This window comes from Mus musculus, chromosome 17, assembly GCF_000001635.26.
Source record: "Mus musculus strain C57BL/6J chromosome 17, GRCm38.p6 C57BL/6J".
NCBI classification, from domain to species: domain Eukaryota; kingdom Metazoa; phylum Chordata; class Mammalia; order Rodentia; family Muridae; genus Mus; species Mus musculus.
This window is the reverse complement of record NC_000083.6, coordinates 48,409,954-48,433,010: the sequence shown is the minus strand read 5'-3', so window position 1 is coordinate 48,433,010 and position 23,057 is coordinate 48,409,954. Positions and strand designations below refer to the sequence as shown.

At 47.5% G+C, this 23,057-nt stretch overlaps 2 protein-coding genes and 1 long non-coding RNA gene across 12 annotated transcripts; 1 reads left to right on the top strand and 2 right to left on the bottom strand.

Annotated features, from left to right (window-relative positions):
* Positions 1 to 282: 282 nt before the first annotated feature.
* Apobec2 (apolipoprotein B mRNA editing enzyme, catalytic polypeptide 2) lies at positions 283 to 13,780 on the top strand. Its single transcript, NM_009694.3, has 3 exons — positions 283 to 532; positions 9,506 to 10,070; positions 13,378 to 13,780. Exons 1-2 carry the CDS (start codon positions 402 to 404, stop codon positions 10,047 to 10,049), a joined length of 675 nt encoding a protein of 224 aa, NP_033824.1. The 5' UTR covers positions 283 to 401; the 3' UTR covers positions 10,050 to 10,070; positions 13,378 to 13,780.
* On the bottom strand, positions 7,457 to 9,509 carry Gm30283. Its single transcript, XR_385626.4, has 2 exons — positions 8,435 to 9,509; positions 7,457 to 8,119 (listed from the first exon to the last, which is right to left on the bottom strand). It is a non-coding gene; the product is annotated as a predicted gene, 30283 (long non-coding RNA).
* A 1,960-nt stretch (positions 13,781 to 15,740) lies between the features above and the next one.
* Oard1 (O-acyl-ADP-ribose deacylase 1) lies at positions 15,741 to 23,054 on the bottom strand. 10 transcript variants are annotated; one of them, NM_001357903.1, is made up of 6 exons: positions 22,639 to 23,011; positions 22,107 to 22,186; positions 21,603 to 21,747; positions 18,727 to 18,785; positions 17,678 to 17,790; positions 15,741 to 16,327 (listed from the first exon to the last, which is right to left on the bottom strand). In NM_001357903.1, exons 2-6 carry the CDS (start codon positions 22,143 to 22,145, stop codon positions 16,225 to 16,227), a joined length of 459 nt encoding a protein of 152 aa, NP_001344832.1. In that variant the 5' UTR covers positions 22,146 to 22,186; positions 22,639 to 23,011; the 3' UTR covers positions 15,741 to 16,224. The 10 variants fall into 10 exon arrangements, with proteins under 10 accessions (NP_001344832.1, NP_001276419.1, NP_997102.2 ...); NM_001289490.1 differs by having other exon boundaries at positions 22,107 to 22,183; NM_207219.4 differs by having other exon boundaries at positions 22,107 to 22,183; positions 22,774 to 23,011.
* Between the last annotated feature and the right edge of the window lie 3 nt (positions 23,055 to 23,057).

Genomic DNA, 23,057 nt, shown 5'->3' with positions numbered 1-23,057 from the left:
CCTTATCTGTTTAAAACAATGAGAGGCCTTCTCCCCTAAAACTCAGTCGAGTCTGGGTAAACGAGAGAGGAGAGACGGGGTAGAATTGGCCCAGCCCTCCCCACCTGCCAGCTTCCTGTCTGCCTGCTGATAAATAGGGGGAATACACATGGCCAGAGTTTCCATTCCCCCACCCTGTCACCCTGTCAGTCATCCAATTAAAAAAAGATGAGTGAGAGAGCTCCAAGGGTGGGGCGGGAGGGCCTGCTTATAAAGCCTGCAGCTGAGTTGTGGGGAGCACCAAATCCGGTCCTCTCTCTGTCATCCCCAGCCAGGCTTAGCTGCTGACAGCTGCTTGGGACTCTGCCGCCAGGCCCTTGGCTGGCTTGACAACCTCTCCACATTTCGGCCACAGTTCCTCCATGGCTCAGAAGGAAGAGGCCGCTGAGGCTGCGGCGCCAGCCTCTCAGAATGGAGATGATTTGGAGAACCTGGAAGACCCTGAGAAGCTGAAAGAGCTGATCGATCTTCCGCCCTTCGAGATTGTCACTGGGTAAGCCTTGTGTGGGGGCTGGGGCTCCTGCCTGGGAAAGGGTGGGGTCTGAGCAGGCTGTGGAAGGTTAGGACAAGAATAGGGAAGCCCAAGGTCAGCCACAAGCTGTGCGTCCAGCATGCTAGCAGGAGGCTTCTGGGCAGCAAAGGCCTCTTGTCTTTTTTAATTAATTAATTAATTAATTAATTAATTAATTAATTAATTTGAATCAGTGTTTTACCATGTAACTCTGGCTGGCCTGGATCGCACTATGTAGACCAGGCTGGTCTTGAACTCACAGCGATCCTCCTCCTGCCTCTGCCTCTTCATTGCTGGGATTAAAAGCAGCTAACACCAGGTCCAGATACTCTTGGCTTTTTGAGGTGACAACTTAGACCCTGTAATCAGGAGGATGTGGAAGGAATGGAACCCCCAGAATGAAACTACATAACATTTTCTTCATGGCAGTCTCTGCAAATGTGCAAAGGCAGAATGGGTGCCATACTGAGAGAAGTTTCTGGAAGAGTGGTGGTATGGATGCTGTGGAGAAGGAGAAGGGGCCCTGGCAGCGATCGGTCTTGCGGGGTATCGGACATCATCTGCCTGTGCATATAGCCCAATCCCAACAAGTTCAGTGAGAACGGCATATTTAAAGATGGCCCCAGCAAGAAGTCATCTCCAAGCTGCAGATACTGGAAGCTTAAGCACAGTTTATAGCCACTGGGCTCAAGTTAGTCTACAGGGTCCCCTCTTGTCCAGATTGTGTTGCCCCCAGAAATGAATGCAAGTAGCCTTTCTCCTTATCTCTCTCTATTCCTAGAGAGGAAGATGCCGCTAAATCCAAGTTTCCTTCCTGAACTTCGGTTCCCTTCATAGCATTTCTCCAGCAATGCGCGCAAAGGCTGGGTGGGGGCACACCAAGTCTCAGGAGGAACAAAGGCCTGAAGGAGGAGGAGCAGCCCTGGGGAGCAGTTTGGACTTGCTGTTTTATGCTTGACCTGTATTGCTCCAGGCCTGGCCTCTACTTTCTTGTTTCAAACATGAGGAAGCTACCCGACTTGATTCTTAATGTCCCTTCCTGCTCAGATATTTTCTGACTTCTAAGAGAACCCAGGGGGAAGTGTTGCTTGGTTTCTGAGATGTGAGTAGGCATTGAACTTCCATTCACTCTTGCTCGCCCAGATCATCTTGCGCTCATCCTAGGATTAAGGCAGCAGCTGGGCACAGACTAATATAGACACAGGGGAAGCCTAGGGCAAATAGGCCAGCAGGGTCCTCCATTCCAGTGGCTCGCCTATGGGAGAGGATCCTTTTACTGACACCCGAGCATCCTGGACCATGCTGTCCTGGGTTACACACATACCTTCCACTCTATGCAGCTTTTGATCTCCCAGGTACAGGGCAAGGTGGGTCAACAATAAAATTAGACCTTTTTTTAAAGTGAAGATGTATTGGGGTCCCGGGGAAATGGAGCCTAAAGGTTCTCTGAAGTAACTGGCATTTGTCTAAGGCTTTACAACACATAGTGAAGAGAATATGCTTATTCACCCTCAGGTAATGCAGAGAGAGAGAGAGAGGAGATGGGAGAAGGGAGAGGGGAGAGGGGAGAGGGGAGAGGGGAGAGGGGAGAGGGGAGAGGGGAGAGGAGAGAGGGGAGAGGGGAGGAGAAGCAGAGTCAGGGAAACGAAACAATATACCTAAGACCACAGAACCAGGAAGCTGTAGGTTTTAGGACTCCTAGCCAAGTGTCTGGCCCACAGGTCTCCCACGGTAATGAGAGTTAGAGGTTTTCTATGACTCACGGCTCAGGGAAAGGGACACAGAGGGGTACCATTCTGAGATCTCTGAGAGCACTTCTGGATGGAGGCAGGACTCTGAGTGTTTCCTGGACACAGACAGCAGCTGTGGTGATCTGTCTCTTGGGCCTCTCTGGATAAACAGTTACTTAAAATAGCCCAGAGGTGTGGCTGTGCCTTTGCAGGGCCAGCAAAGATGGCTCGCCTTTCCTTCCTTTCCAAAGGGCCGGCGAAGCTGCTCCCTTCCTAGTCTAGACTCCACAGGGAACCAGTCTAAAATGCTCCTTAGATTTGGGCTGAAACCAGTAGAAGAGTGGGGGGGGGGGGGTGCTTTGCAGGGAACAGATCGGGGAGAGGAGTGTTTATAGAGGAATGAGAGAGACTTGTCTGTTGTGATTGTTTACATGGGGTACTTCAGATGGACAGATAGACAGAAAGCAGTCCTGAGCATAAGAACAAAGAAAGATGGTGGAAGATTCTGAAAAGGGTCTCAAACCACAGTGTGTGATGAAGGCAGTTCCTCCCATCTGGAGAGGAGACTCTGCCCACCTCTTCCCTGGCCTGTATCCAGGGATTTCCACTGATACCCTGAAGTCTTCACAGTGCAGGATTTACACGAGAGAAATCAGCAAATATTGGGCTTGCAAAATGGCTCAACAGGTAAAGGTCCTTGGCCTGCAAGCCCAGCAACCTGAGTTCGATTCCCGGAACCCACACAAAGGTGGAAGGGGAGAACTGACTTCACAAAATTGTCCTCTGGCTTCCACACGGGTGGCATGACATGCACAGACTGCTGTCCACACCACACAGCATGTGCAACAAATGAACATACACACGATGATGATGATAATGATGGTGGTGGTGGTTGTGATATATAAAAAAAAAAATCATGTTACAGCTTAGGGAATTTTTTTCTTTTCCTCAAAGAGCTGAGTATATTTCTCTCAGTTCCAGAAGTTTCTCTTTCTGTGGTTTGGTTAAACTCAGGATGGCTTTTTGAAAGATGCGACCTGAGACGTAGAAAAGCTATTATCCATTATTAAGCATCTACCATTGTTCAAAGTCTCAGTGATTGGATCACTCACTCATTTGCATATAGAAATACACCTCAGAGGGACAGGGACTTTGCTCAAGGTTAGCCAGAGTCATAGGGCATGAATTCTAGGACTTTATGACTACAAAGCGTAGTACTACCCCTAAGCAAACCACAAAGAGGGCTTTTATAGTCACAAATATTAGCACGCTATGAATTGCACGCTCACTGCTTGTTTCCGTGAGAATAGCTCTCCTACACGAGACTCTCCTGCACCACTTTATCTCCAGCTCTCAACTGGTACTCAATAAATATTGGTGGGGCAAATGAATGGACCTAATGAATGAGCACTTCCGTGTGTTAGGCTCTCTGCAAGCCACTGTGATGGGAAGCAGACCAGAGAGAGGGGTGCTTATGCAGAGAAGATCAGAACACAGAGAGACTTGCAGTTCTCAGCACAGACAGAATTTTCCGGGCATGCCCTTGCAGCAAGCTCAGGGATGCTTGAGGACAACGTGATCCCCATCTTTCCATCTCTGCCATGAGTGACATCGAATATGTTTCTGTAGAAAGCACGGCCTGCTGCCACAGGGGTTCCTGCAGACTGAGGATAAATGGCAGGATGAGTTTTCTTTTAACCACATCTTATTCTTCTACACTTACTTATTTTACTGTATCTGAACGGATGTTTTACTCACTATGCAGTGAGCCTTCAACATCAGTTGTGTGTGTGTGTGTGTGCACGTTTGTGTGCACCCATTTGTGTGAGTGTGGGGAGCATGCACACCATGATGTACATACATGTGGAGGTCAGAGGAGAACCCCCTTGAGGGTCTATCCCCATCTTTCACCTGTTTGAGGCAGGGCCTCTTGTTTTTTCCACTGTGTCTGATCGATGGCCCGTGAGCTGCCAGGAAATATTCTGTTTCTGCTTTCCACATTCCCGTAGGAATGCCCGGATTACAGACAAGGGCACTCCCACATCTGACTCTTTACTTAGGTTCTGAGGACTCAAAGTTGGGTCCTGACTCTTGAACAGCAAGCACTTTAGCCACTGAGCTTTAGTGTTTTTTTGAGACAGGGTCTCACTATGTAGCTCTGGTTATCCCGGAACTAATTAAGTAGACCAGGCTGCCTTCCAGTTCACAGAGATCCACCCATCTCTACCCCCACTCCCAACCCCCAAGTGCTGGGTTAAAGTCATCGGCTATAACACCCATGCCCTATTAGTGTCACATTTCCCCACCCTGGTCTCTGGACGTGCTGGGGAGTGTGCTACTAGAACCAGGAAACGGCCCACCAGCTGCCACCCTGGCCTTCAGGGCGGATCAACAGAGTGGAAAGAGTGTCTCCCACAGAGAAGGCACAGACTTCCTGCTTGCCTCAGGCAGACAACTTCTTGCAGCCCTGCAAATCTAGCATCCTTTCCTCAGCTCTGCACTCCTCTCCCCGAGCAGCATCCCATATTGAGCAGGCCTGAGAAAGGCGGTTACTGAGAGCCGCAACTCTTCCTGTAACACACACATGTCGCACACGGGTCTGTTGGGGATAACCTGAGACATATCAGTATCTGAGCAGACTTTCCACTCCAGGGTTACTTTTGTAGCAAAAAAAAAAAAAAAAAAACTCATCTCTGACCAGCTAGATGCTGGGGATTCCTAGTCTACTTCCTCTCACTGTATATTTGCGCTTAGGAAACAATTTTTTTTTTTTTGGTTTTTTGAGACAGGGTTTCTCTGTGTAGCCCTGGCTGTCCTGGAATTCACTCTGTAGACCAGGCTGTCCTCAAACTCAGAAATCCGCCTGTCTCTGCCTCCCAAGTGCTGGGATTAAAGGCGTGCGCCACCACGCCCGGCTAACACAAATGTTTTAACGTTTACACCTTAGAAAAAAAATGCATACCACATATGCCCATATTAGGTCCCCCTTATTCGGCTGACTTTGTTTGTTTGTTTGTTTGTTTGTTTGGCTAGATATTAGGATTCTGGTTTGTTCCATTCAATGCCCATTGTAAGCGGTGCCTACAAGCAAGAACTGGAACCACACCCCAGGTCTACATCTGAACGAGTGACTAAATACAGAGAAACAAGACTTCCAGTCGAGTGTCACTCTAGCCTCCCCTCCCCCAACACACATGCGCAAATGCACACAATTACACAAATGCCCACTGCTTCTTTAGTGGGGAAATCTACTGAGGTGGAGAGTGATGCTTAGGCACACTGTGTTCTTAGGAAACAGGTTGAGAGTGGAGAAATTAGACAGACGCCTCTGCTTCCTTTCCTCCCCTAAGGGGCTAAGTAGTCCTGGCATATCCCGTGTTTCCCCAGTTGCCTGAGGTACCCATGTGACCTGCTCCCTGCATTGATGTCAGACCTCTGCCAGCCCTTTCCTGATTGAGGTAGTCTACAGGAGACCCAACGAACCTCATGTGACCTTTATTCTCCTTCTGACCAAAATGCCTCAGTGAGGAACCAAAGGAGCCAAGCAAGCTCAGGCTCTCGCCACGCCAAAGGAAAGTGGAGGCCACAGGTCCTCCCGGAAGGAGCTAGCGCAGAGGCCCTGTGAGGGGCAGGCAGGCCCTGGGCTGCTGGCAGGGCTGGTTCAGACGTGGGTATTTATAGTGAGGTGACCTTTCTTCCTCTCCCATGGGTTTAGGGTTTCTGGGTCCTCTCTTCATGCTTGGGGAAGAGGAGGACGGGGGCAAATGTCAGAGTTTATGAGGGAGGGGCTCAGTTCTCATCCACTGAGCTAGCTTGCTCCTGTTGGCTGAGCCAAATTCTTGCTTTTAGTGAGGCTACAGTGAACAAAGTTGGAACCGTGCTTCGGACATCTGGGGGAGGGGAAGAGCACCAGGAAAAACCCCCTGACGAAGTACCACACGGGGCGGGGCACCTACTGTAAAAGTCCCAGGCCCACAAGGTAGACATAAAACTCCCAACTCCTCCCTCCCTCAGGGTCCTGCACAGGGGTGGCTCTGGGTGGCCGTGGGTAAGGGAAGGGAGGAATATTGCAAAAGTCTTTAAATACCAAAAAAGGTTTTGATTATATATATATATATATATATATATATATATATATATATATATATATATATTCAGCTCTGTGTCCCTGGGAAGAGAAATCTGTTTCAGGAAGTAAGGGGAACAGACATAGCTGGAGGGTGGCCTGGTGGGTGAGTGGAGCTATGTAACTGGGAGTTTTCTTCTAGTTCAAAGGAGGAGCTGTGACATCCGGTGGTTGCTCCTGATGCAGTGTGAAGTAAACAATAAACTCTTTCAGCCAGGGATGGAGGGGCTTAAGAGCTAACTATAGCCCTGAAGGAGTCCGGGGGTTGGGTCCTCAGACAGAGCCATCTTCATGTTGGAAACTTTACCTGGACAGCAGGGGACGTGGGGACATGAGTGGAGAACATTCAGCAAGGAGAGGATAAATCCTGGGAGGGGGGTTGCGCTTCCTGGGGTCTAACAATCGGCTGCTTCTCCTTAAGCAGCCAAGGTCTAGGGGCTCCCCTGCAACCCTGGCATCCTTCCCAGGGAGAGAGAAGCAGCAAAAAATAAAAGCACCAAGTGGGTTAGTGGTGTCCCGGGCCATGATCCGCAGCAGGTGCAGAGATTACACGTTTATTCTGTAGCACTGGGGATCTTGCATGCTGGGCAAACACTCTCAGGAAGCCACACCCCAGCCTAGAGACTAGTTATAGCAAGATAAGCAACCCCTCTGGCAGGCATTTCTCCTTTCTGTAGCTGCGTGTGTTACAAATGCTAGTTATGTTCCCCTGAAACTGTTTGCACAAGAGGGTCTGCATGTACCTTCTGGGCACCTGCCCTCAGTTGGTTCTGATTGGTAAATAACGATGCCAACAGCTAGTAGGGGTGGAGAAGCAAGGAGAGCTTGCTGGGTCAAGAAAGTGGGGCTCAGAGAGCTGGATAAATGGGTCCGGAGCGTCCAAGGTGGTAACTCAGAATTATTGACGGGAGGTAGATTCTAGCAGTGTGGAGGCTAGGCAGCTGCCCAGCTATTGTGCTACATAAGCCATATTAAAATACAAGGGTGTGTGTGTGTGTGTGTGTGTGTGTGTGTGTGTGTGTGTTTCATTTGAGAACATAAACCACTGAGTCGGGCAGCAACACCGTCATCAGGATTTATTAATTAATAATTAGTTTAGCACCTTTCCACTCCTGATTTTGAAAAAAAAATCTCATTTTCATTGCCCCCCCCCCAAACCCATGCAGGCCTGAACTTTAGGAAAACACTCCCAAGTGAGGAAAGTGAGAACAATCTTTGAGAGCCACAAAAGCTGCCTCAGCTCCAGGTAAAAGCGCTGGCTGTCAGGCCTCGTTACCCAAGCTCCATCCCCCAGTCCCAACTTCTCCCACAAGCTGTCCTCTGATTTCCTCACACATGACGTGGCACAGGTGCCTCCTCCCCCAAAATAAATATAACCATCAACTCTGATGCCTTCTCTCCTTTTATTAATGGCATGCTGTTCTTTAAAATGCGACTCCTGCCCCATTCATTGCCTGATACAACCCTCCCCTTAAGTCTTCCTCTTACCAAGTCCGATGTCCTGAGACATCTAGTGGGCTCTTTGGATCCACCTCAGCCTATGCCCAGTCCTGTGCTTACCTCAGCCCGGTGTCACCACTGTGATCTTCCCTGGAGGTTACCTGCAGCGCACTTTTCTTCAGGAATGTGAAACCATTTTGTACCACCTCATGAACCAAGATGCAACTTGCAAGAGCTTCCCTTCCGTACATTGTCCGAAGCTTGCCCTCATGGCTGTAACCAAAAACAATGGAAGAACAGTTTCTTTGGGCTCACAGACGGAGGCGATCTAACCTGTCAGAGCCTGGAAGGCACATGTGAGGTGACCGGTCACATGGCATCCATAGCAAGCAAGCTGGAAGCAGGGGATGCTGGTTGGCTTTCTCTTTTTATCCCCTTTCTATCAGCCTGAGACGCAAGCCCATGCCAGGGCCCCTAAAATTCAGGATAGTTCTTCCCTTCTCAGGTAAACACCCCTGGAAACACCCTCACAGACATGCCCAGACCTGCGTCTCCATCTTCTAAATCTGGTCAGGTTGACAGACTAACCGTCACACTGCAGAGGTTCTCTCTGCCCACTCCTGCAATGTTCTAGCGCTCTTGGCCATTTATTTACATCTTAGAAGTCTAACTAGGTTCTAGCCGCTAGATGACAGTCACGTGGAGGCCAAGGGCCAAGTCTTTCAAGACTGAAATGACTCAAGCTTAATTAACCTGTGTGTACCCTTGGGTAGACTCGTCTTACAGATAGTTCTTAGCCCCTGATCACGAGAAACCCCTTTTCATTGAGAAGCAGCCAATAGGAGAACACCTGATTACATGATGTAGGCCATTCCATGACCAAAACACAATCTGTGTACGCTTCAATGAGAAAGGACAGTGTGGGGCGTTCTGTAAAATCTTTGTCTTACTCCATCACGAGAAATTTCACAGCCTACTGCCTCATTGTGGAGTGTGCTGATGGGGTGGAGTTGCCACGAACAGCAAGATGAGCTGGAGTCCCAGCCACTTGGGCTAACTGCACCCTGTTGAGAGAAAGAAATTAGAGAGGGAGGGAAACTAGGTCAAAGGTGGGCACATTGGGGCCACTTCCTAGTGGGTTAATCAGAATACAAACTCAAATCCAGATTATCTCTGTCCCTCCCAGTGAGCTCCATGCAAGAGATTTACATCTGCTACAAGTATGGTGGCTCACGCCTTTACTCCCAGCACTCAGAGGTAAATGCAGATGGACCTCTGTGAGTTCGAGGCCAACCTTGTCTATATAGTTCCTTCCAGGACAGCCAGAAAAAAAAAAAAAAAAAGACCATATTGTTTTCAAGGAGTGGATATTTTTATACTGATGTCACTGAATGTGTACAGGTGACCTTGGAAGCCAGAAGAGTGTGTCAGAGCTCTTGGAACTAGAGTTACAGGTAGTTGTGAGTTGCTGAACATGGGTACGGGGAACCAAACTCAAGTCCTGTAGAAGAGTAGCAAGCCCTCATAACCTCTGGGATAGCATAGACACGGCTCATTTTCAGCAAGAATGACTGGGTCTTGGAGATCTGCAGGCTCTAGGTCCTAGGAACAAAGACTCACCCATTCCCTTCTTCCCTGCCTTGTCCCCTTGACCTACAGGGTGCGGCTACCAGTCAACTTCTTCAAGTTTCAGTTCCGGAACGTGGAATACAGTTCCGGGCGGAATAAGACCTTTCTCTGCTATGTGGTCGAAGTACAGAGTAAGGGCGGCCAAGCGCAGGCGACGCAGGGCTACCTGGAGGATGAACACGCAGGTGCCCACGCCGAGGAGGCTTTCTTTAACACCATCCTGCCAGCTTTCGACCCGGCCCTCAAGTACAATGTCACCTGGTATGTGTCCTCCAGCCCCTGTGCAGCCTGCGCTGACCGGATTCTCAAAACCCTCAGCAAGACTAAGAACCTTCGTCTGCTCATTCTGGTGAGCCGGCTCTTCATGTGGGAGGAGCCAGAGGTCCAGGCCGCTCTGAAAAAGCTGAAGGAGGCCGGCTGCAAACTTCGCATCATGAAACCCCAGGACTTCGAGTACATCTGGCAGAATTTTGTGGAGCAAGAAGAGGGTGAATCCAAGGCCTTTGAGCCCTGGGAGGACATTCAGGAGAACTTCCTATACTATGAGGAGAAGTTGGCAGACATCCTGAAGTAGGCAACAGAGCTCGGCCTTCCAGTGAGTTTTCCTGATGCCCTGGCACTGTCTCCGTATTAACTGTTCACTTGAGTAGCAAGACTTTGAGGTCAGGTAGGGAAGAAACGCAGTTCTCACGGACTGCCTTTTTATGAATTGGTTGTAGAGACATTTTTGAACACTGCTTCATTTCCCCTTTCCTCTGAATCCCTCTACCTAAATCCAAGTCTTGGAGTTGGAGATGGTTCAACTATTAAAAGCACTGGCTGCTCTAAAGTTTGGTTCTGAGCACCCACACTGAGCGGGCTCACAACTGCCTGTGACTCTAGCTCCAGGGACCTAACACTTCTGGATTCCGGACACTAGAATGCACTTGCTCATATCCACACACAGATGTACACAAATCTAAAGGGCTAGACAGATGCTGAAAGGGTTAAGAACACTGGTTATTCTCGCAGAGGACCCAAGTTGATTCCTAACACCCACATGGTGGCTTAGGCCTGCCCGAAGGCCAGAGACTCCAAGCCCCTTATTGTTGGGTGCTTTCTAGATCCCAGTTCCAAAGCCACCACCTCTTTTCTTTTGTAATACAGGGTTTTCATTCTTGAGGGGAATTTTTCTTTTCATCTTTTTTCCCCCATTTTTAAAAATTATATTGTGGGTGTTTTGCTTGCATGTATTTTTGTGTACCACGTGCATGCCTTGCACCCAAGAGGCTAGTGGAGGGCATTAGATTCCCCCTAGAACTGGAGTTACAGGCACTTGTAAGGCATCTGGTGCTGAGAATCAAACCTGGGTCGTTGGGAAGAGAGACCAATGCTCTTAAGCACTGATCCATCCTCCAGCCTTCTATTCTACTTTCAATTTGTACCAGATCTGCTCTCCTGCTTTCAGAGAGTCTTTCTTTGAGTGACTTAGTGATTTGTTAATGTGGATGCATAGGGCTAGGGCATTCTTCTTATTGGGAATCGCCGTGAGAACTAACTCCCAGAGTCAAACTCCATCAGGTGAGAGTAGTGAGCTACTTTATATCAGAGTGTCTAAAGGGTTAAGGTGTTTGTAACTAAAAACGGCAGCTTAGAAGTAGTCTACAGATGTCAAGAGGTGATAGGAGAACTGGAAATAAAGATGAGCTGTTTAGGCAAATAATTAGGACACAATTAAGGCCAATTTGGCCTCTTGCTGAGGGTAAATTAGACTCTCACAGAAACAGGCCAATTATCCTCGGGAAGGAGGGTAAAGGATCCCTCACTATCTTTTGAATTTGGACTGATCTAGTTTGCTCCCATAGAACTGCTGTGACCGAACCCTTTTCCAAGGCCAGAATAACTGATCAAAATCTCCCAGTGATGGCGAAGGCTCCTCACTGCACTCCTGAGTTTAATTTTGGAACGACTCCTGTATTCATAAAACATGGACACAGCATGCATCCATGAAGATCATCCAATTTATGTCTGATGTTTCTCGCTTCCAATACCCTTAAGAGAAGATGCAGCTTCGCAGACACGTTCTGGAAATCTGATGTTCCGGACCTGCATGTTGGCAGGTGTTTGCTATTAGGCATACACACGGGGGTGCCCAGATGTCCTCAGGCTGAGCATCTTCCTGGCCAAGCAGACACACGCACAGCCTAGTCTTAGCAAAAGGACAGAGGAGAGACTTGATGTAGGTAGATTCACGCCATCAAGTAACACAGGACACTGGGTCGTGACAGCAGTAAGGAGAGATTCAAGGATGATCCCTGAAAATACAGAACTTGCTTTTAAAATTCCTCAAAGACTTTTGTTAGCGTAAGCACCACTAGCCAGCATAAGACTCACCAGAATGGTGGCTGCTGACTTAATTTCCCCCTGAGGTGTTTTCTTTTGCAGTCTTCATGGGGGAGAGGGATTTGGTGCTGTGTGCCTATATACAGCCCTCCAGAGGCAGAGAGGCAGGAGGATTACCAGTTAGAGGCTATCTTGGGTTATACCAAGTCTCAGGCTAACCCGTGGGTGTAGTTCAGTGGTAGAATGTTTACAAAACTCAAAGATGTGTGCTGGGGTTGTGAAATGCTCGTCTAGCACACATAAATATCGGAATTAATTTCTAGCTCTGATAATAACAATCTACATGCTCCCAGCGCCAAGAGGTGAGCTGAAGAGAACGAAAGAGTTCATAGGCCAGCCTGGGCTACATACCCTGTCTCAAACAAACAAACAAAAACCTCCCCTATAAAAAGTCCACACTTTTAATGAGATTATATTTATTTTTTTTACTTGTATGTGGGAGGGGCACATGCCAAGGCACATACATAGAGGTCAGAGGACAACTTATCAGAGCTGGGTCTCTGTGTCCACCGTGCGAGTTCTGCGAATGGAACTCAGGTGTCAGGCTTCACTCTTTAACTGAGCTCTCTCTCCAGCCTCTTTGAAGACCTTTACAGGCCACTTCTGCCAGCTACCAAACTAGCAAGTCTTCAGGGTTTTTTTTTTTTTTTCAATAAAATTGTGAATTTCAATGATGAATAAAGTTTTAAATTTGGGATCACTGGGAGTTTTAACTGATGCTCAGTAAGTAATCCAGTATGAGGGAAAGACATGTCTAAGTCAGCTTATTGTAAAATAGAACACTTTGGGCCAGGGGACCACCTAGTACAGGTGCTTACCACCGATCCTGAAGACCTGAGTTTCATCTATGGAACCCACATACATAGTGGAAAGAGAGGACTGACCCCCAAAGTTATACTTCAACCTCCAAACCCGCACACTACCCCCTATACACATAGATAAGTGTAATTTTAAAGAATTTAACTCCTTCTTGGGTATACAGATACAACCAGAATTCTTGAACCCACCAGCACACTTCCTTTGGCATATCTGTGGGTCTTCTAAGTTCCCGAGGGAAGGTCCAATGTAAGCCAAAAATCATGACAGAGTCTAAATGCCCCTAAAGAACAGCCAGCCCTTCTTAAAGTTCACTAAACAGCAAGCACTTTAAAAATACAATTTGTCTATCTCTTATTTTTATCTTTGCTTTAAGAAAGACTAGCAGTCTAGCCCAGGGGAAGCAGAGATAGACAGATCTGAGTTCAAGGCTAGCCTGCTCTGTGTAGTTCTGGGCCACACAAAGCTACACAGCAGAGTATTTGCACTGTATGTTTAAGAGAACAGAATCCAAACAGATCTCTGGGGCTGTGGTAAACCACACCAAAGCAATGAAGGAGACAGTCCCAACACCACCTCAGCCAGGAACCACAGGAGGCCCTGGAGGAGAGACATGCAGGGTCGTTTAGGGAAGGCACAAAGAGGCTTTAGTTACTTCAAAGGGGGTTAGCAAGACCCTCAGTAACATGTTGGTTCCCTTGTAGGTTTTACCTGCTGCCACTCAGAGCAATGACCCGGATGCCATCCAGGACATACCTGGCTTCCTGATTCTACTTGGAGTTGGACATCTGACACTAACCAGTTGCACTGGACAAGACCCTCTCTCAGAGAACTCAAAACATACCTCGGGACGTCATTCATTCATTCAATCATGCCTTCTGTAATACGGCTATCAGAAGAAGGAAAATGAAGACAAGAAAAACAACTGTGATGTGGGCAGCAGGTACCTGGGGGTGGAGGGTCTTATTGCCTCTCCAGGGGTGCTGCCTGAGACAAAGATCCTCAGTCAAGGTACAGACCTTTGAAATACAGCTAGAAAAGTGTTCTGAATTGGGCTGACTTTTTAAAAAAGACAAAATAGCAACATCAATAAAGGAAATAAGTGGTTTTTGTGGCCTGTTCTCTTAAGAAAGTGGGATGCTGGGAAGTTCCCATGGACAGTGAGTGGATACCTACCTAGGTGCAAGGATATTGCCAGCTAAGAACCAAGCCATGACATTAGGAAGATAAAGCCAAGTCTTGACAGCAAAGAACTCACTCTCTCAGGCTGACTTCTCACCATGGTCCTGACCTGAAAATATCACCCCCCACCCAACCCCCCACCCTCCCGAGGGCTGGGGAGCTGGCAATGGCTCAGTGTGTAAAACTCTTGCTGCAAGCATGAGAACCAGGCTTCAGATCCCCAGAACTCACATGCAGCAGGGTGTAGAAGCATCTGTCTGTCCTCTTAGCACAACATGAAGGCTGGAGAACCCCTGGAGGTCTGTGGGCTAGCCAGCCTAGTATACCCAGTGGCAACCAGGAGACTGATTCACATAAGGGAGGTTGTGAGGCAGCAGAGCATTCTGGGTTGACCAGCAGGTTGAATATGCAAGGCTTTCTCTCATCCATCCCCAATACTACCGAACAGTGAAAGAAAGAAAAGAATGTGTTCCTGGGAGTGTTTGTAAAGGAGAGCTTGTCCTATCCCGTGAAGATAAGATGGTGGGGGAACACAAGGCTCATGGAATTTGACGAGACAGCCACATCTCAACAGCCAAGCAGTAAGCAATTTTCTTTTCCCTAAAGAGGGGGTCCAAAGTAACAGCTAAATGTTCCGACACACCGTGAGACTCTTGGAAATGACGACAGGAGGTGGCAAGGGTCACTTCTCAAAGGGTCTGAGTCCGCTGCAGAAGTGAAACCACACTGCATGTCTGGGCGCTGGGGCCAGTTAGAGCCAGACTCTAACTGGGTTTCTGAGGAAGTGGTGTCTGTTATCAAGCCAACTCCCCTTTCCTCAGGCTTCATGTGTGATAAGTCACCGGAATTTGACCCAAAGGCACTTAATCCCATTCCCACCAAGGTCCAGAATGTCACTGACAGCCAATCAGGCTCCCTGACAAAAATTAACTATTAACTATAATCCCCTTAAAAGCAAAGGCGCCTAGAGAGCTACTGATCTGAGCAAGCATTCAGTTGTTCCCATGGGGGCTGAAGTGTAGGCTGGTGGAGGAACAGTCTAACATGAAAGGCTATAGATTCAATCCATGGGAGAGAAGGAACGTAAAGATTTCCCAGAGTGAAATACTATCATCTGCCCATCACCCGCTCTCATCATCTGCTTCATGTACTTGGACATTTTCTTCCTACGGCTTTAGAGACACAGGTTCTAACGACAGCTTTGGACTCCTCCCACAGTACCATGTAGAACTTGTGTGCTCCCCTTCGACCCCCCTGCCAGCAGGCTGCAATATGCAATATCTCATGTACCGAGGAATCCCATCATCAGGGCTCTCCTGGTGTCTCCACAGCCCCTTCTAACTTAGTTATTTTCACACTGGAAGAATCGCCCATTCCTGACCAATCAGCCTTCACACTGGAGTACAGACTGTGGTACGTCTGGCTGTGTTAACTTGCAGTACAAGCACTGTGGGGTAGGGAGGATTCCTACTTGCCCCAGTATCTCTAATAACAGAACACTGACTAAATCAGCGGGCTTTATCTCCCCACCATAGACATGATGCTTGTCCTTAGTTTCAGAAGAGGGACCAATAATTACTGTAGTGCTCGTGAGAGCCCAGTTAGTTGCATGTCACAATCTTCTAGGACCTGGAACCCGCTCTTGCCTCTGAGTCTTCAGTGTTCCTTTGCTGGCCTCCTGATTAAGTCCAGGCATGTCCAATCACATCAACTCCACAGCAGACAGTAAAGAGCCCCACAAGCACTCTAACCGCACCTTGTAACCAGGCGGACAGTCCTTGTCCATACCTCCTCTTACCTTCTTGTTCTCCCCAGGGAACTCTGGCTCTTCAAAATTGAGTCTCAAGTTTAGCCTGTCCCCAAGATCCAGAACACAGACGTTCATGTGTGCAAACCTCAGTGAACACAAGGGAAACGTTTATTGTTCCACTCTTGACACATTGTGATGTCATAACTAAAAACCATAATCCTTTCCTATGATGATTTTTGGTGAGATTAACACAAAGTGCACAAACATAAAATTGTTTTAAAAAAAAAAATCTCAAAAGTTTACCCTTCCCACAATTTCTCTTCAAAAGAAAATTAGAACCTATGCTGCCACCCAGTGGCCAGCCAAACAAATCCAGTAGTGGCTAAGCAAAGCAGGTCCTACACTTACCTACATGGTTTCCTGCCTAGTGACAGACCTCACCTCCTGCTTGGGTGCAGTGCCCTCCCTATCCTCTTGGAGTACAGAAACCCACATCTGGCCTAGGAGAGACTCCCTCTCACAGACTGTCCTTGCCCATTCTGAGGTCCTACAGCTGCTTAGTCCCACAGCTTCGTAGATGACACAAAAGACCACGGGCTCATCCAAGATCTTCATCTGTTCAGAGTGTGTACACAGTAATTTTGATGTCTGTTGACTCAAACACCTCTTCGAGAATCGCAGATACATTTTCCCACTGCAGCCGATCCAGACCACATCCAATCCTGAGAACAAAGGAAAACACGCCCTTTTCTTGGTCTTTGGTTAAGAGGACGCGTGAACACACACCCTCCACTGGCTATGATGGACGTGCTTAGGAGCCTGCCCCCTCCCCGCTCCCTTTGGGCTCTAACCAAAGCAGTTTCCCAGGTTCTCACCCACAGGAAGCCACGATGAAAAATCTCCAGGTCGATTCTTGTTGTGAAGTCACTCAAGACAGTTCTTGGGCGACCATCGTATCTCTTTGCTTTCCAATTATTTTTAAGTACTTTCTAATTATTTCACTCTTTGATACGAGGTCACTAGCCTAGTTACTCTTTCAATGAAAACTGACTTGAGTGGGCAGGAAAATGTCCATATGTTTAAAACATACTTAAAATAATAGAGAGTTAGGGAGCATGCACAGGAGGGAGGACCTTAGGAAGGAAGTCAAAACGGAATGCCCGGAGATGCTGCTGGCTGTGTGACAAGAATGAGGCCTTTGCAACCAGATGGTCAACTCTACCACCTGACACTTTCTAATATGACACAGCCCTCGGGACAAAGGGAAAGCTTAAACCTGCCAATTTCACACGACAGCAGGACAATCAAGTTCCTGAACAGTGACTTTTTAACTTTCTGATACATAAGCCACTAGTATATTGAAGAAACGATGACGGCCTGGAGAGAGGCCTCTGGCTGCACTTCCAGAGGACCAGGGGTTCTAATTTACAGCATCCACATGACAGCTCACAACGCCTGTTAACTCCAGTTCCAGGGATCCAACACCCTCACCCAGACATACATGCAAGCAAAACACTAATGCACATTAAAAAATAAAAAGAAGAGATGTTGTGGTCACACTGAAAGTCACTTGGGCTTTGGTCAGTACTGACTAAAAACTACTAGGGCAATAAAAAGAGAAAGGGTATGGACCAGGTCCTCAAGAAGAAGTAAAGGGTCACCTAAGACCAATGTCATTTAAGTCCTCAAAGGGACATCAAGGACATCCTGACTGCTCCCCACAAGCAGGCATGAAGCATAAAAGGTAGAGGTCACTGACAACTTTCCTAACACCAAATCCAATTTTAGGAGCTCAGCAGTAGCCCGAGCGGAAGTGCAGCTGCCCAGTCTGCAGTCTGAGATTCAATGCTAATGCTTTAGGAGTAGAGGCTATCGCTTCAGACACAATGGCAAGAATTCAGCCATCAGCACTCCCCACAGAGGAGCTGAGGCAGGTGTGTGCCTTCCATTACTTAACTGATTCATTCAGTTAAGCTAGACCACAGATATGCCACTTAGTAGGGAGCTCTGACAAGCAGGGACCTGTCTCCACCTATTCTCTAGGCTTGGCCAATCGATCCGGGTTCCCTTGCCTGGGCATGGAGAGGTCAGTGACGCCATTCTTCAAACAATGGGACTTCATGGCCTCCAAACTCTTCTGTAGGTTCTCATACGTTGGCTTGTGTGAAGCCCGTTTCTTTGTAATCTGAACACAAAAGAAAGGATTCGAATTCTCATTAGCTCCATCTCCCAATATAGCAGTCAACAAAGAAGTGATGTGACTCCTCTACATCCTGAGAATTCCAAGAATAAACATGGCTTTATAGATTCATTCACCTAACTCATCTAAAGCAGGGATGGCAACATCCTACAGCCGCAGGAAAATCCACCAGGGACTGAGAAACAGACTCTGCCGAGTAAGGAGGAGAACACGGCACAGGAAAGCCGAACCCACCGCCATGTTTAAGCAAGATCACCGGTGACGTGGCGCACTTGTGCCAAGTCCTCGGACTGCCTGAGCAGCCCCCTTCAAAGTCTGCTCATTTAGCAATCACACTCCTTTGCTTTTTGCTTCCCTGTGAAAGCAGCAGCAAGACATAGTTCTTCGAACTGAAAAGCAGTCTTGGCTTTTAAGATGCCACCTGGCAGGTTAGTGTGTCTCCCGAGTGTTTGCTGTCCAGAACCGGCTTCTCGTGGGTTGGCTCTAAAGCACCCACACCAACTGTAAGGAAGGTGCCTCTTCTGGGACCCAAGATAAAGAATCCCCCATTCCCAAGTAGGCAGGAGAGCAACAGGACACTTTGTGGCTCGCAACAAGGAAGATTAAAAGCCCTCAGGGAAATCTCTCTTGAGACAGGGTTTCCTTCCACTGTGACTAAGAAATAGAAGTGGATCACCCTAAGGTTTGTCACTCTTAGACCACAGGCCCATAGAGGACAGCATAGTGGTCTCCCCAGGGAGCTGGGGCAGCCTGGTACACCTGCCTCAGTGCTCCAAGCAGCCAGCACCTCTGGAGCTGAGCTGATGTACAGCTGGGGGCTGTCTGGCATTCTTTGGTGTCTAGGATGGTGCATCATGACCAATACAGAGAAGTTCATCTACTTGCCAATCTACACAGTATGAAGATCTGGCCCCATCTTACCAAGTAATATATATATCGCCCATCTCTCTTCAGAACAGCCACTTCTCCAGACTTCTTTTCTAAGAAAAACAGTTACTTAATAGTAAAAAGGAAAAGGAATGTCTATTTCCACTTATGATAGAACAATTTTTATAGACCTGACCATACTTACCCCAATTTCTAATGCACTGTGATCTGCCCACTTATGTCTTAAAATTGTCTTAGAATAGACTACTGTTCAAATGTTGTCAAACATGTTTATTCAACAAGTGTGTGTGTGTGTGTGTGTGTGTGTGTGCATGCATGCACGCGCATGACAGTTATGCACTGAGACTAGAGGTCAATATTGAGTGCTTTCTCAACTACTTTCCATCTAATTATTGAAAAGTACTTATTTTATTATTTTAAAAGTATGTTCATGTATGCATATGTGCACAAGTTCAGGTGCCTATGGAAGCCAGAGACATCAGATCCCTGGAACCAGAGTTACAGGCAATTACGATACCCCATGTGGATGTTAAGAATCAAATTTGGGTCTTCTTCAAAAGCTTTTAACCACTGAGCTCACTTTCCAGCATCCCCACCCCAGCTAATATTTTGTTTTCCTCTCTTCTCCTTCTGTCTTTTTGAATCCGGGTCTGTCACTGACATTGGAGCTTCCTGAACCAGCTACACTGGCTGGCCAGTGAGCCCTGAAGATCCACCTACCTCTATCTTCAGGACTGGGAGCAAACACATTTTGTACCTATGTACTGGCTAGTTTTGTGTCAACTTGACACAGCTAGAGTTATCACAGAGAAAGGAGCTTCAGTTGAGGAAATGCCTCCATGAGATCCAACTGTAAAGCATTTTTTTCAATTAGCGATCAAGGGGGAAAGGCCCCTTGTGGGTAGGACCATCTCTGGGCTGGTAGTCTTGGGTTCTATAAGAGAGCAGGTTGAGCAAGCCAGGGGAAGCAAGCCAGTGGAAGCAAGCCAGTAAGGAACATCCCTCCATGGCTTCTGCATCAGCTCCTGCTTCCTGACCTGTTTGAGTTCCAGTCCTGACTTCCTTGGTAATAAACAGCAGTATGGAATTGTAAGCTGAATAAACCCTTTCCTCCCCAACTTGCTTCTTGGTCATGATGTTTGTGCAGGAATAGAAACCCTGACTAAAACATACCTAGCTGTACAAAAATAAAACAAAATCAAACCTATGGGTTCTGAGGAAGAAAGTTCACTTTCATGCTTGTTTAGCAAGCACTTTATAGCTCCAATCAGCCTCTATCCCAGCAGTAACCTTTCCACAGTGTTGAATTAAACACTATAAGGAACACTCCCCCTCTGCACCTCACCCCCAACTTCTTTATGTAGCCTGGCTGTCCTAGAACTTGCTCTGTAGAGCAGGCTGACCTTGAACTTACAGAGATCTGCCTGCCTCTGCCTCGTGATTACTAGGATTAGAGGTGTGTGCAACCACTCGATGCTGAGGAACATGTAAGGCCCTTGGTTATTCCATTACCTATTCAGAAACAGTGCCATCATTTCTTTTCGTTATTGTTGCTGTTTGTTTGTTTCCTCAAGATAGGGTTTCTCTGTGTAGCAGTCCCGGCTGGTCTAGAACTAAAACTCACTTTGTAAACCAGGCTGGACTTGAACTAACAGAGATCCACCTACCTATCTCCTGTGTGTTGGGATTAAGGGTATGCACCACCACCATCCAACTTAATGTCATCATTTTAAATAACTGTAACCAAAAGCAGTAAGTCTAGAGTCATAACAAATGGTACATGTTCCTAGAAGTCTGGAGAAGTAGCTATTCTGAAGAGGGATGGGGCTGGAGTGTAGTCAGATTTTATTTCAGACGCCCCAGAGGTACTGTAATACATAGTTCTGATTTAAAGTCATTGGCAGAAAGCGGTGGAGGGATCTGGAAAGTGGTTTCTGACCTACGCTTCATAAGTCTAAGTACATAGCCCTGGCTAGCCTACAACTCCTGATCTCCAGATCAGGCTTGTCTTGAACTTGCTGTGATCCATCTCCCTCTATATCTCAATCGCTGAAATCAAGGCGTCTGCTACCACTTCTAGTCCAAACCACACTTTGTAGAGGCTCATGCCTGTAATGTCAGTATCCGGGAGACTGAGCCAGGAGGACGGCTTAGAGGTCAAGACAAGCTAAAGTTAACAAAGCAAGAGCCAGGCCAGCCTAGGCTACACAACGAGACTCTGCTTCAAAGAAAGAACGGAATAATATTTCGTACAGGATCTTGACCTCCAGAGCATATGGAATTTGATAAGCCCTTCAGTTAACCAAAGTGTGGGAAAGGTGAAATATTTTGGAAGAAAAGCTTTGAGGGTTTGGGGAGATGAGTTAAATCAGTGAAGTGCATGCTGGACAAACATGACAACCTGTGTGATCCCCAGCACCCACAGGAAACCTACGTGTCAGGTACACACTGGACAGCCCAAACTGGAAAAGCACATAGGAGGATGCCTGGGGCTAACAAGCTCTACGTTATTAAGACGTGTCCTCGCTAAAAAAAAAAAAGAAAAGAAAAAAAAAAAAAAGAAAAGAAAAAGAAAAGAGAAAGGTGGAGAGCCAACAAAGACAGATGTTGCCAACATCTGGACTCCTTACATGTATGTATCTGCACACTGCAAATTCATACACAAAAAGGGCGAAGAGACTGGAAACTTTGACAACAGCTCTGATTTAGTGTGGTAAAGATCTACAGCAGAGGCCAATCTTGAGGAAGTTTAAAAAAACTACAGCAGCAGCAATAACAACAACAAAACCCTTAACAGTTAAAAGCAGTCACTAGAAATCTCTTTGACTGTACATGTACACAGAGTATAGCGGAAGACCAAATCAGGCTTCAGCCAGCATGAACCAGGCTACGATGCTCTGGAAACTCACGTTGACTTAACAGTTCCTGCACCCCTCCGAATCTCTTCTTGAAGAGAACAGCTATTCCAGCACCCATTCGACAATCCTCACTGATACAATGGGCTAGAGAGTCTGTTTTGGGACATGCGAAAAGATCTCCTTTCACGTAAGTGATCTAAAACGTGCAAAGGAAAAAAAAAAAGGTTAAAAACAGAAAACTATTTCTCCTTTCAGATCTTCAACAGAGCCCCACCCCCACTGCTTCAACCCTGCTTCTCTGACACTCTGAATTAAAGACAACTCTTCCCAACTTAGGAGTTAACCACGATATTTTAAAGTATCTGTAAAAGGAAAGTGATGGATGGTTATTATCTGCCTAGGGTTGTATTAGCCTTTTCTAAGTAAATCAGCTAGAGAGAAACAAACAGGGAGGGGCGAGAATCCAATTATTGGTTTAATTAAAAAGTGTTTATGCTTTTGACCTCAATTATTCTGATTTTCACTTCACCGATAAATTTAATAGCTGTTACGCACTCGACTTCCTTCTGGATCTTCATTAAGGCGGGTGGCCATGCTACTGAGTCGCTATTTCCAGAATTTAAGAGTTCCTTCTGCTAATGAAAAGGAAAAGCAAGTAAAAAAATACCGCTCAGGCAGCCCGAACATAGCGTGTTCAGATCACCCTGACAACCCATTTAGTCTTCCCCACCTCCTTAAGGTATTCTTTCTGGATGTGAGCTCACTCAGCCTCTAAGAGGCAACACAAAACAGCTTTCCAGGAGCCGAAGCAAAGGCGGTCCTAAGACACACCTCCTTACTTCTAGCAGGGAAGGTTTAGGACAGTCCAGAATTTTCCCAGAGAATATAGCTTAGAACGGGAAAGACCTGGCCACAGTTACACTGAGCGGCAGGGTGAGCCGAGAACTGCTTCTCAGGGGAAGATCACCACCAGTCTTGGAGGTACAGGAAGGAAGGTCTGATAAGACTTCCCCGTCTCTCCTCCTACCCTAAGGAGGGCAACCCTGGGATCCCGCAGAAAAGTGGGTACTGGGGGGTCATCCTTCACCTGCAAAGGAATCGGCCGTCAGCAGGCCCTCCTCCAAGCAGGGAAGGGTTCGGGATGAAACCCTCGTAGGTAGGAAAGCAACAGAAGAGTCCCGACACGCAACAAATCCCGCCAAAGCCTTTTGATTGTACGCACACTCAAGATGGCCGCCCCCATCCCTTAACGGGGCGGAAGTGAGCCTCTCTAGCTGGGTAGCGGCGCCCGCTCTCGGTAGTAAGGGCTTCAGAATTTCCGGCGGGAAATTCCGTAGGCTCCCGCTACCGCTCAGGCATGCGTACCGAGATGCCGACCCCGACTGGAGAAGAAGAGCGCTTGCGCATTCGGCCCCAGAGGGTGGGTCCCAGTGGACGCTTAGAAATAGGTGGGCAGGGGGGCGTGTCAGCGCCTGCGTGGTATATAATTCAGGGAGGTGTTTAAGC